We start from the raw sequence: 13,894 nt of genomic DNA, 5'->3' as shown, positions 1-13,894 counted from the left end.
CCATCATCATCGGAACAAAGATGTTTGTAATTGGGGACTGGTGGAACCAGGACAATATAAGTGTGTTTGACACAGAGACCGACTGCTGGCTGAGCACACCTTCTGCACAGCTTCTTCCAGAAGGACACTGGAGTCATTCAGCCTTTGCCTACAAAGGACATCTGTACATATTTGGTGGCTTCAGCAACGACCAGACCATCAATGATCTGTGGAAATTCAGTCCAGAGACCTTCTCCAGGACGAAGGTTGAGCTCAAGGGGAAAGGCCCGAGTTCAGTGAATATGCCGTGCTGTTGCATTGTGGGAGATCGTATGGTCCTCTTTGATGATAACCTGTATGTCTTAGACTTGAGTCCTAGTCTGAAGACGTTATCCAAGCTAGCAGTTATTCAGTACGGTCTGGATCAGTCAGAACTCCCACACAACGTCAGGTGGGAACTGGCAGCCATGACGACCAACGGCACTAAAAAAAAAATCACACCCAGTGTGAAGTGAGCGGTGCTATTTATGAGCGAAGTTTTAAGTTAATGTCATCATGTGTCTCGCTAGCCAATCACAGCACGTCCTGCAAAGATAAGTATTCAGACCCTTTGGTGTGACACTTGTATATTTGCACCGCTCGGTGCTCAAAAACAACAGTGGTCATCACAGTGATGGAAGCTCACTTAAAAAAAAAAAGTATTTTTTTTTAAGTGAGTGGTGCTATTTATGAGTTATTAAAGGACGACTTCACCGATTTTCAACCTATCTTCATATAATTGGTCCTCACTAATACTCATGATAAAATGGTACAATTTTTTTCTACTTGGTCTGTGTCTCATAGGAGGGCTGTGGACAGTCCAGAAACCCGTCTACCAGTGACATCATCGTTAGGCATGTTTTTTTTTTCCAACAAGATTTCACATTTTTTATTTTGATTTTTATTAACACGAGAACAATGGCTTCTTTTATTGCATTGCAACTTTCCAGGAATAGAAAGCCTGCAGTTTCTATTAGCTTGGATTCCCCATTGATGATGTCACTGGTAGACGGGACTCTGAACTGTCCACAGCCCTCCTCTGAGACACAGACCGAGTAGAACAAAATTGTACCATTTTATCATGAGTATTAGTGAGGACCAATTATATGAAGATGGGTTGAAAATCGGTGAAGTCGTCCTTTAATTTCATCATGCGTCTCGCTAGCCAATCACAGTACGTCGCAGCCAATCAGCCAATCAAAGTACAGCGAAAGACACATTTTCGCGACGGAAAGAAAAACTTTCACCACGGATGGGTCCCAAACCCACTTATAGGAGCGGCTACACCGCTCAAAAAACTAAAACAAAACAATGAGTCATCCGGCTTTGTGGATTTTTGACTTACATTCTTGTTTTTAAATGTATGTTATTTTGAAAAAAAATTTTTTAATGAAAATGTTTACGAAATAATAATAATAAAAAAGAAATGTTCTAAAGACCCATAAAAATGTGTGACCCATAGTGCTCATACGAACACAATTGGCTCGCGTTCGGAGGAGGGAAGCCGGGCGGAGAGGGTGCTATTTGTCACTGTATGTACTCCTACAGGCTGGGGGGAGGGGGGCTCTATGTCCTCCCGGTGGGGGCTCCTCACTGGTAGGTGGCATAACAATTGGGGAGAAAAAGGGTAAAAAAAAAAAAAAAGGAAATTTAAAGGGATAGTTCACCCAAAAAAAAAAATGTTTTCCTATCGATTAGTCACCCCATGGAGACTTGAATTCGTGGATATTTGTGTTGTTTTTGTCACATTCCTAAGACAATAATTTGATGACCAGCGGACAGGTATATAGGCAGCTGTTCCGATAGGAGACACAAAGGAGACTCTTATTGTGTCTCCTATACCGGAACCGCTGCTGGTCATCAAATTATTCCATGAATTCAAGTCTCCATGTGGTGACTAATTGATAGAAAATAAGTCATTTTGAGGGTGAATCCCTTTAATGGGGCAAATACCCTTTAAATACCCTTTAAACACGTCTGGGGTCATTTTAATATCTACTCTCGCTTTTGTGATTCACCCCACACAGTTTCTTAATAGTTTGATTCAGTATTTAGATATTTGATATTCATTTTTATCAGACACAGCCCCTTCCTACGGTATACAAACCCAACAACTTTAAACTCTACTTTTAGCCATGTTAGACTCATTGAAAACACACGTCTCTGGTTCTGGTGATGTTGTCAGTCATTCTAATGTGAGGGGACCATGTTTTTTCAATTACTTTTATAATTTATTTTATTTGTTTACTTAAAAAAAAAAAAAAAGATCTTGAAAGATTTCAAATATTTAAATATTGAATCAAGCAACTTAAAAACTGACGGGGTGCACGTAAAAGCTGGAGTGGACGTTTAAAATGAAGATGTTTAAATGAAGTGTTTCAATTAAAGTGAAACATTTAAATAAGCAATACAGAATAATTAACAAACCGCTGGCCAAAAAAAAAGATTGAGGACCCCTGGTTTAAACAATAAGTCAGATCATATGAAAAAACTTGGTGCTTACTCTTACTCAAGTAATTATTTGTAGGCCTATGACTACTTTTACCTGAGTAAAGAATATTTCAAAGTAACAATACTTTTACTTGAGTACATATACTCTAGCCACCTCTAGTACTACAGAGTATAAATTAGATCAGAGGTTCCCAATCCTTTTAGCTCGCGACCCAAAAGCAGGGCCGGACTGGGACCAAAATTCAGCCCTGGCATTTTGGTGCGAGCCGGCCCACCACCCCCCGGGCCGTTTTGTCAACAGGGGGGGGGCAGCAGCCTGAAAAAAAAACGCGTCAGCCCAGCAACCCTATGTAAAGTATAGGCCACCACCTAGGTTGCACATGAACTCTGCAGCCGCACTGAGGCCACTGCTGGAAAGCATCCCAGCCCAAACATTAACGTAACTTATAATTGGGCCGTGCGACCCGGAAATGACCGTAATAATCCTAAAACGGGAGCAATTAAAAAAAAATAAAAAACTGACCCAACGGCCATTTGCCCGGTATGCCAAATGGCCAGTTCGCTCCTGCCCAAAAGAGACATTTGATGTCTCCCCGGGACCCAAACTATAGTGAAAATAGCAGCTCTACAAGCTCACAATTGTAGATCTGCTAATCGTTTGGCATAAAGTAATTTTTTTTATTGTAACCGTAGCGTAATCTCTCAAGAACAGATTCTGGTCTCCGCTTGAATCTGTCGGGGGGGGGGGGGTTCGTCATATCGCGTACGCACTGGCCTACAAGTGGGCGTGCCTTCAGATCAGGAAGCAGGCCGCGCGCTTTACCCAATCAAATGTAGTGGGCGGGATTTACTGTCTGTGCTCTGCTTCCCACAAAAAAACAAAAACCAAAACTCATTTAACAATAGCGTCCTCGGAGCAGACAAAACCACGGAAAGATATTCACATTTTAACTTGCTCTTTCATCATAGAAACAAGTGGGCTTATAACCAAAACGATCCGTGTTCTCTGGGAGAAGTGGTGTTAGTGTTCTGTGTAGAAATATTGTTAGTGGGAATGAAAACATAGTCGCACCACCGGAAGTGGAGCGCTGAAGGCAGACCAAAACCCCGGTTTCCTTGCGCCCGGGTCCACCATATACCCTCTCCCAGAGCCAAGTGAGAGAGTAAAAAACAGCAGAGGGCGCTGTTTTTCCTTTTCATTTGGCGACGGGTTCCCAGATTGCCCGTAGCGTGACTATAGCGCTAAACTAATTGATTCGCATTCTGTGGGGGGGAACAAAAACAATGTGACATCAACCGGAACCAACCACCGGAAAAACACAACTTTTGTTTTCCTTTTTTCTAAACCGGATCACAACGGCTCAGTTTTAGAACGAATGCCAGGTTGTCCTCCTGTGGTGGAAAGCCTGTTGACGCCAGGTTAGCTGTGAGCAGACATACACACACCTGGAAGGCTAGTTCTGAACATACATAATTACGCACCTGGAGAGGTAGTTCTGAAACAGTGTTGATTTCGTCGACTAAAACTACGACAAAACATGTTCGTCGACTACCTTTTTTTCACTGACGAAAACTAAATAAAAAACGAAATAAAAACCAAGCTACGATGACTAAAACTAAGACTAAATATGTTGACAATTCCGTCAACAAATAAAAACTGGACTAAAATGTTAGTGAGGGATCTAGTGGAGAAGAGACCCAGCAGAACTAAAAGTCGTTTTATGTTTGGTGGCGCTCGGGGTGTCTGAAAATAGCAGATCTACAAGCTCACAACGCGTCGCACTGCGACGCGTTGTGAGCTTGTAGATCGGCAATTTTCAGAGTGCATCCAAGTGTAAAATCTGCCATCAAGGCACCACCAAAATACATTTTAGTCGACTAAATCAACTGTAGATTTAGTCTACCCCCCCTGCTGTAAACCTGTGATGTGAAACAAAAAAAGCTCTGAACAGATCTATACACACCTGGAAGGGATAGGCTCTGAACAGACCTATACACACCTGGAAGGGTAGCTCTGAACAGATCTATACACACCTGGAAGGGTAGCTCTGAGCGCTAATATGAATGGTTTCCAGCACGCCACAGGCCCGTAACTGCTGCACCACCCTCCTACAGTCATACCTTAACAACAACAACAACAACAAACAAAAACGTGGTGAATAATACTACTACTAATAATGAAGATAATAATAATAATAACAGTAATAATAACTCAGAAACCATGATCTGAAATTACATTCCATTACATTCCAGTCATTTAGCAGACGCTTTTATCCAAAGCGACTTACAATAAGTGCATTCAACATAGGTAGGGAACGAAAACTACTAATCACCAGAAGCATTAACCCATTAAGACCTGGAACGCATCTGTGTCACTTTAGATTTCTTTGGCTATTCAAAAATAGCAGATATACAAGCTCATAGCACGGCACCGAGTGCCACGGATTTCTTTTTTTTTAATCGTGACATTTTTTTTAAAGATTTATTTCAAAAAACTGAAAACATTTTTAAGAATCGCCTCAGGTGTTAATGGGTTAAGTGCATTCTCTGCTAAAACAAGCAACTAAGAGTATACCGAGCGCTAAGGTAAAAGTGCAATATATCAGCTACCTACTTTCTTAAACAGATGAGACAAAATAGGAAAATGAGCAAGAGCTAAAACAAATAAGTGTATCGAATAAACAAGATCCAATAAAACAATAAAACGAGAGTTTGTACAACTAGTTAACAACAAGTAGGCAAGGCAAAGAGGATGGGTAGTGTTTATGTGAAATAAAGTGTCATTTTTACTCACTCAAAGGGGAGTTTGTGCTCGTTGGGTTTGATACATCGTACGTAGTGGGGCGTGGTGGCATTCAGGGTTTCCATGAGCAACGACAGAGAGCCACGGAACTGTGACCCCCGACCCCCAAAAAACAAACAAACACAAAAAACAAAAACAAAACACAAACAGATAAACAGTGTTTTAATGTATTTATAGATAGTATCTAAGTGTCTGTCTGTCTGTCTGTCTGTCTGTCTGTCTGTCTGTCTGTCTGTCTGTCTGTCTGCCTGCCTGCCTGCCTGCCTGTCTGCCTGCCTGCCTGCTTGCCGTGATAGAAAAAGTATCAATATTACAATATTACAATATAAAATACTCTGTTACAAGTAAAAGAGCGGAATAAAAAATGTACTTGAGTAAAAGTACAAAAGTATTGGTATCAAAATGTACTTAAAGTACCAAACGAGAAAGTACTCATTGTGCAGAATGTCCCATTTCACAATTTTTGAAATGTATTAAGATTATAAAAATCATTTTAAAAAAAAGCATGGCCAAAATGTATATAGGGCTGAAGTGGTTAATGTATGTTTTGTAATAATAATCAAAATCTACAAAGTAACTAGTAACTAAAGCTTCCAAATAATTGTAGTGGAGTAACATTTACAATATTTGCCTCTGAGATGTAGTGGAGTAGAAGTAAAAGTACTGTAAATTGGAAGTAAAAACACCTCAAAATTGTGAGAACCACTGCTTTAAGAGTGCGTGCGTGCGTGCGTGCGTGCGTGCGTGCGTGCGTGCGTGCGTGCGTGCGTGTGTGGTTTGCAGTGTGTAACAGTTTGCTATCTTCCAGAGTCAACATTCCCACCTTATCTCCCACGGTGGCTCTGAGCTGCTTGTTGGAGGGTCGGACCGTCGGCCTGGCTGCCTTCACCCTGAACACCTGCTTGTTTACAGCCTGGCTCTGTTCTTCTGACTCCTGGAAGAAGTTGGCTAGGAGGGGAAACTGAAACACCATGACATGACTTGTTATGAGCTTTCACCACAAACTGAAACACCATGACATGACATGTTATGAGCTTTCACTACAAAGACTGAAACACCAATTCATGAATGAATGAATAAAGGTGACGTGAACATACGTTGCTGGCTCTCATGATGTCCACCAGTTCTTCGTAGAGAGCGTCTCTGTTTTTCTCCAGGAAACCCCGGCACTGGTATTCAACCTGTCAAAGAAGCAAGGCATCATTTTAACCTGCTCTATCTGCCAAGAGGCAAAGGAAGAGTTGACATCCCACACCTATTGAAATGGCCTTGCCATGGTGTTCCACTATCGTTTGTGGTCTGGTTATTGGATAGGCTTCTTTCCCCCACCTTTAACACATTGCATGCCAGTCGCGTAGATTTACGCGAACCTATTTAAAGCCGCAGCGTGCCAGTCGCGTAGATCTACGCGAACCGCCGATTCCCATGTTAAGTGCCCCAGGTGCACTTTCCGAATTTTTTTGATCCATTTCCGTTTCCGGTTTTCGGTCGGAAACGGAATTATTCGGGTTCCGGTTTTTTCGATCGTATCCGCTTCCTGTCTGGGATCCTGTTTAAAACTCGATTTTCTCTGGTTGTTGTTTTTCTCCTCGCTGATCACTGTTTACCGTGTATCGGCTGTAGCTTCAAGATGGCGGCACGGATTTGGAAACTGTTTTCGCTGACCGTTTCTCACGGATCCGCTGTGTGTTTAGAACCAAATGAACGCGCACTTTTAACTTATTTAGCGAGGTCTGTGGCGACATGAAAAAAACTAAAAAACAACAATAAAACGCTGGCACTGGTGAGTACATTATGAGATTAAACTCTGGCATGGAATGTGTTAATGTATTTACACATTGTACAGTTTGTATGAAACGACATTATTGCACTACAGTTTTGGCCAGTAGGTCGCCCTATTGCGCAGGCGTGCCGTTTGGCGAAAGGGCCTCTTTGTGTGGAGTTTGCATGTTCTCCCTGTGCCCCCTAGGGTAGGTACCCTCACAAAAACATGCAGTAATCCTGTTCTCTATACTGCCTCCCCCTGGTCAGCCTGGGCGCCTGATGGAGGGGAAAGGAACTGGTTGGAATAACGTGTTCCTTCCACGCGTTACGTCCTACCGGGGAAACTCCCCTCCGTTAGGTGATAAGAAGCGGCCTGCTCACTCCTCATGCATTGAAGGAAGCGTGAGCTCAGTTCAGGGCTCTCCCCAGGCTGGCTGAGGGAGAGTAGTGCCCAGGATTACAAGCTTAGGCAATTGGCAATGGGTGGAAAATGGGTTACAAAAAAGTCAGCATGGAGCAGAAGTCTCGCTGTGGCCAGGTCACGTGCAAACGCTTATTTGGTGAGTTGGAAGCCGCGCGCGCACACACACACACACACACACACACACACACACACACACACACACACACACACACACACACACACACACACACACACACACACACACACACACACACACACACACACACACACACACACACACACACACATCTTGCTCAAGGACACTTCGACACCAACTCTGGGGGAGCCCGGGATCGAACTGGGAACCTCGCGGTTCCCATCCAGCCACTCTACCCCTGAGCCACTGCCGCCCCGCATCTATGCATGCTACGTGCTACAGATTGCTTCCAAATGCACGTTTACCGTTCTCCCCCGATAACACAGAAAATATAAATGCATTCTAGTCATTTTGGGGATCTCATTTTAAATAAACCATTGTGCTTTTATGGGCGATCCAGTTTAGAGGAACCTGTATTGTGAATTGTACTTCCATGTACTGTTTCCATGTCTTTCTAAATAAAGTATTTCAATCAATCAATCAATTTTAACCCTGGAAAAGGAAGGGTTAACGTCATTTTAACCTGCTCTAGATCTGCCAGGGGAAAAAAGAAGGCTTTCTATGTTTGAAGTGACCTCAGGACTCACTGCACCTTATCTGCAAAGTGTTGGATGACGAAGGCCTGGTTGGATAAGCGAGGTTTCTCAAACAGAGGGTTGGGTTCCAGGTAGTTGTAGAGTTTCTGCAGCCAGTTCTGATCCGTTCCCTGAGGAAACTGAGGAAACGGCAAGTTCACAAACGCATCATTAACCCCTTAAATCCATTACAACCGGGAAAGCATGTCATTTTATAGATTTCTTTGGCTATAGAGCACCGAAGTCTGACGTCACTGCCACTAGAGGGCGCTGTTCCACGGGTTCGTGGCTTTATTTTTTGTGTTGAAATCCAACATTTGGGAATCTTAGATCACGTCATATAAGAACTGTGTTCCAAACATAAACACACCACCCTGGCGTTTTTGTCAGGGGGGTGGCTCTGCATCATTTATGATATTCATTCATATTTGATACAGCCTGTTTCTGGCAAAAATTTAATAAATTCTGCCTTAAAAGTCTCAAGAACTACTACTTCCGGGTCTGAAATCACTGTCCCCAGCAGCCGCGTTCATGGGAAATGTAGTCTTTGGGTTGTTTGACTCGTTTCTAGGGTTTATATTGTGTTACTCTTTGGGTAAATGTGTACATTTATACCTTCAGTCGATGCTTCATATCTATATGAATAAAAACGCCAGGGTGGTGTGTTTATTTTTGGAACACAGTTCTTATATGAAGCGATCTAAGATTCCCCAATGAGGATATCAACACAAAAAGTAAAGCCATGAACCTGCGGAAAGCGCCCTCTACTGGCAGTGACGTCAGACTTCGGTGCTCTATTAAAATAAATTGCACATATACAAGCTCATAGTGCAAATATTTGAATATTTACATATATATATTTTTTTAAAGGGAACATTTTTGACCCAAATCTTTGCTGCAGGCCTGGAACAAAACATTTTGAGATGGGGGTCCACAGACCATATACATATGTCCAATGTCCAAATACATATCTAAAAATGTTTTCTCTATTTCTCTCTGTTATCTTAACAGTATGTTGCTATATCAGTAGTGCGCCAACTTTTCCATGTCAAGGACCCCCAAAATGAGGACGTGGACCTTCATCTCAAAATGTGTTGTTCCAGGGACCCCCCAGAAGCACAGATCGGAGTTAAAAATGTTCGCTTTAAAACATATATATATTCAAAGTTTTGCACACATTTTCCACGGTTTTTCAAAAAATAGTAGATATACAAGCTCATAGCAGCGCTATGAGCTTGTATATCTGTTTGAATAGCCCAAAAAAACATAAAATGACACAGATCCGTTCCCGGTCTTAATGGATTAAAGGAGTAGTCCAAACAAAAATTACTAATTTTCTATCAGTTGGGACTCCATTGAGTCTCCTACTGGGCAGCCATCCGATCATCAAATTATCTAATACGACAAAAAACAAAATAAATCTCCATGAATTGAAGGCTTCATGGGGTGTGTAATTGATAGAAAATTAGTAATTTTTGGGGTGAACTAGTCCTTTAAACATCCAGATGTTTTAATAATAACATTGTAATAACTACTGTATTAATCATCCAGATGTGTGTATTTTATGTTTTTTTTTACCACACACTCTTCATCCAGTAGGTCCAGGATCCCCATCTTGGCTTCGATCAGGTCGATGACCGGCTGGTTGTCATAGAAGTCTATCAACGTCCAGGGGATGTCCTCCCGCATGTACTCCTCTTGTTCCAGCTTAAACACATGCTGATCACAGAGGAGAGAACATTAAAGGATGTCCTCCCGCATGTACTCCTCTTGTTCCAGCTTAAACACATGCTGATCACAGAGGAGAGAACATTAAAGGATGTCCTCCCGCATGTACTCCTCTTGTTCCAGCTTAAACACATGCTGATCACAGAGGAGAGAACATTAAAGCATTGGTTCTCAAAGTGGGGTCCGGGAACCCCCAGGGGGTCCCAAGCAAAATGTGTTAATACATTTTAACCCCTTTATCAATATTGTATACTTTGGCTATTCAAAATCAGCAGATCTACAAGCTCATATGAGCTTGTAGATCTGCTATTTTTGAAAAATCTTGAAAATGTGTGCACATCTTTTAAATATTTTTTTCTTTTTTTTCGAGGCGAACATTTTTAAAACACATCTTTGCTTGTGGGGGTCGGCTGCCACATACAGTACATATCAATTTGGGGGTCGTTGGCACGAAAAAGTTTGAGAACCACTGCATTAAAGGAATGTCCTCTCTCATGTACTCCTCTCGTTCCAGCTTAAACACTATCTGTAGCGAGTGGACCTCTGACATAGACCTTCTGCACGCATAAACAGATAAACAGATAAACAGATAAACAGAGCCACTGCCTTTAAAATACATTAGAATTCTGAGGCGATTTTTGTATACAATTTTAAATGTTTTTTTGAAAAATGCGGAAAATATTCCCATGACTGCAAAATCCCAAAAGATTGCTGCCATCTGTTTCATACAGTATATATACAGTATATATATATATATATATATATATATATATATATATTTTTTTTTTAATACTATATATATTTATTTATTTTCTAACAGCAAATGAACAGTAGTGGTTTTGTAGGTCAGTTTTTCCAAGTTGCAAAGTGACATAGCTCTGTGTACACACATTCCATAGGGCTGGACCACCCATGGACAAATGACATCATCAACCTGCGACGAGTGTTGTCCCCCTGGTAAAAGATGAACTATTTCTAAAATAAATACAACCATTTTAAGGTGTTTTAATAGGGCAACTATAATGTATTAAGGCATATTTGGCTTATTAGCCATGGATCATTTTAAATCGTTTTATATTATGCTTTTGACACTTGCTTTGTCACCGTAAACATACTGTATGTTTTCTCATGCCAATAAAGCTCCTTTGAAATTAACATTGAATTGTGTGTTTATGGCTACTGTACGTGCAGTATGTATTTAGTTTGGGTCGCATACTGTATGAGGCTAAACTGTGTGTGTGTGTGTGTGCGTGTGCGTGTGTGTGTGTGTGCGTGCGTGCACTGTACCAGGTTAAACTGCTGCTGTAGTTTCTCGTTGGCGTAGTTGATACAAAACTGTTCAAAACTGTTGGTGTCAAAGGTTTCAAAGCTGCCGATAAAAGGTGACAATTTTAGTGTAAATGACGGAACGGAACAGTTACTGTATATGAAGCAGGAACAAAACAATAACTTCATCTTATGGCTAATAACCAAGGAGTTGCAATCAATTAATTAAAAAAAATAGGTTTACTCTAACTTTCTCCAAATGTTATATACGATGAGTTGTTAACACATCTGTGTAATTGTAGATTGTTTAGCTATACATTGTCTCTGTGGGGCAGAAGCCTCATTATGTTGCAAAACTGTTACTTTTCAGGATTCAAATAAAAAAGATTGCAAAATTAGCAGATCTACAAGCTCAAAACTTTTCGAGTAGGGCATTAACCCTTTAAAGTGACACCGATGCTTTCCCGGTCGAGATCGGAAACGCTTCTGTGTCATTTTTAAGATTCCTTTGGCTGTTCAAAAAATAACAGATCTACAAGCTCGTAGCGTTTTTTTTTAATCTTTTTATTTTAAATCTTTCTTAAATTTGTGCAAGTCTTTGAATATAATATTTTTTAAAGCAAACATTTGTAACTCAAGTCTTTGCTTCACGGGGGTCCCTGGAACAAAACATTTTGAGATGGGGGTCCGCGGCCAAATACATGCATATCTAAAAATGTTTTCTAAATCCTAACAGTATGTTGCTGTATCAGCGGTGCTCCAACTTTTCCATGTCAAGGACCACCCAAAATGATATGTATTTGGCCGCGGACCCCCATCTCAAAATATGTTGTTCCAGGGACCCCCCAGAAGTACATATCGGAGCTAAAAAAATTCGCTTTAAAATATATAATTATATATATTCATTATTAATTCATAAATTAATATATAAATTTGCACAAATCTTCCAGGATAAAAAAAATAAAAAAGCCCAAATAAATCTTAAAAAGGGACACAGATGCGTTCCCGGTCTTAACCCATTAAGACCTGGAACTGTGTCATATTTAGATTTGAGCTAAAAAGCATTCTTTTACACTTTGGCTATTCAAAAATAGCAGATCTACAAGCTCATAGCGCGGCACCGAGTGCCGCGCTACGAGCTTGTAGATCTGCTATTTTTGAAAAATCGTGAAAATGTGTGCAAATCTTTGAATATATATATTTTTAAGCGAAATTTTTTTACTAAAATCTTTGCTTCTGGGGGTCCCTGGAACAACATAATGTGATGGGGGTCCGCGGCTAAATACATATAATTTTGGGGGTCCTTGACATGAAAAGGATTGAGCACCACTGATTTAGAAACATATGTTTTTCAGAATACTTATTTAGTATTGTCTCCTAAATAGTAGAGATTTAGGAGACATGTAGAATCGGCTTCAGGTCTCAATGGGTTAAAACGTGCTCACCCGTATATGTCCAGGACCCCTATGAAGGCGTGCTGCTCGGCCGGGACCCTCAGGGCGCCGTTGATGTGGGCGATGACCCGGTCGAACAGGTGGGCGTACAGGTGCTTGGCCAGCGCGTCGCGGGCGCTCACCGCCTGGGCCCGGTTCACCGGCTTCACCAGCGTCTCCGAGGTCAGCACCATGCGCCGGTGACAGAGCCACCGGCACAGAGCCTCCGACGGGACGCCCAGCAGCTCACACAGCACGGCCAGGTGAGGGTCACTGGGCTGCACGGGGACACATTTAGTCACGTAACACGGTGAGGGTCACTGGGCTGCACAGAGACACATTTAGTCACGTATCACGGTGAGGGTCACTGGGCTGCACAGGGACACATTTAGTCACGTAACACGGTGAGGGTCACTGGGCTGCACGGGGACACATTTAGTCACGTAACACGGTGAGGGTCACTGAGCTGCACGGGGACACATTTAGTCACGTAACACGGTGAGGGTCACTGGGCTGCACAGGGACACATTTAGTCACATAACACGGTGAGGGTCACTGGGCTGCACGGGGACACATTTAGTCACGTAACACGGTGAGGGTCACTGGGCTGCACAGGGACACATTTAGTCACATAACACGGTGAGGGTCACTGGGCTGCACAGGGACACATTTTGTCACATAACACGGTGAGGGTCACTGGGCTGCACAGGGACACATTTAGTCACGTAACACCCCCAGGTCACTGAGCTGCACAGCAGTGTTGATTTTGTCGGCTAAAACTATGCCGAAAAATATTCGTCGACTACCTTTTTTCACTGACGAAAACTAAATAAAAACTAAGCTATGATGACTAAAACTAAGACTAAATATACTGACAATTTAGTCAACAAATAAAAACTAGACTAAAATGTTTGGGAGGGACTAGTGGAGAAGAGATCCAGTAGAACTAAAACAAGTCATCATGGCTGCGCGCGGGTGTCACAGACCGAAAATAGCAGATCTACAAGCTCAAAACACGTCACTGAGCTGCACGGGGACACATTTAGACACATAACACCACCAGGTCACTGGGCTACACAGGGACACATTTAGTCACATAACACGGTGAGAGTCACTGGGCTGCACAGGGACACATTTAGCCACATAACACCACCCGGTCACTGGGCTGCACAGGGACACATTTAGTCACATAACACTGTGATAGGGCTGTACCCAAACCCTGTTTTTAGGATTCGAACTTCGGTGAGGAATTTCGAACGGACGTTCGAACCATCGTATTTAATTATTTGATTAATG

At 42.0% G+C, this 13,894-nt stretch overlaps 1 protein-coding gene across 6 annotated transcripts in view; it reads right to left on the bottom strand.

Moving 5' to 3' along the window:
* myo5c (myosin VC) overlaps positions 1-13,894 on the bottom strand; it is an 84,508-nt gene that overhangs the window by 50,073 nt on the left and 20,541 nt on the right. For all 6 annotated transcript variants that reach the window (XM_080436877.1, XM_080436876.1, XM_080436875.1 and 3 more), the window contains 8 exons: positions 12,611-12,876; positions 11,187-11,268; positions 9,750-9,890; positions 8,189-8,311; positions 6,370-6,453; positions 6,096-6,233; positions 5,264-5,361; positions 4,504-4,590 (listed from right to left, as the gene is read on the bottom strand). In XM_080436877.1, the coding sequence (XP_080293003.1) occupies positions 4,504-4,590; positions 5,264-5,361; positions 6,096-6,233; positions 6,370-6,453; positions 8,189-8,311; positions 9,750-9,890; positions 11,187-11,268; positions 12,611-12,876 (1,019 nt within the window). The remainder of the gene's footprint in view (positions 1-4,503; positions 4,591-5,263; positions 5,362-6,095; positions 6,234-6,369; positions 6,454-8,188; positions 8,312-9,749; positions 9,891-11,186; positions 11,269-12,610; positions 12,877-13,894) is intronic.

This window comes from Gymnoscopelus braueri, assembly GCF_963280865.1.
Source record: "Gymnoscopelus braueri genome assembly, chromosome: 9".
NCBI classification, from domain to species: domain Eukaryota; kingdom Metazoa; phylum Chordata; class Actinopteri; order Myctophiformes; family Myctophidae; genus Gymnoscopelus; species Gymnoscopelus braueri.
This window is presented reverse-complemented; position numbering and strand designations above follow the sequence as displayed.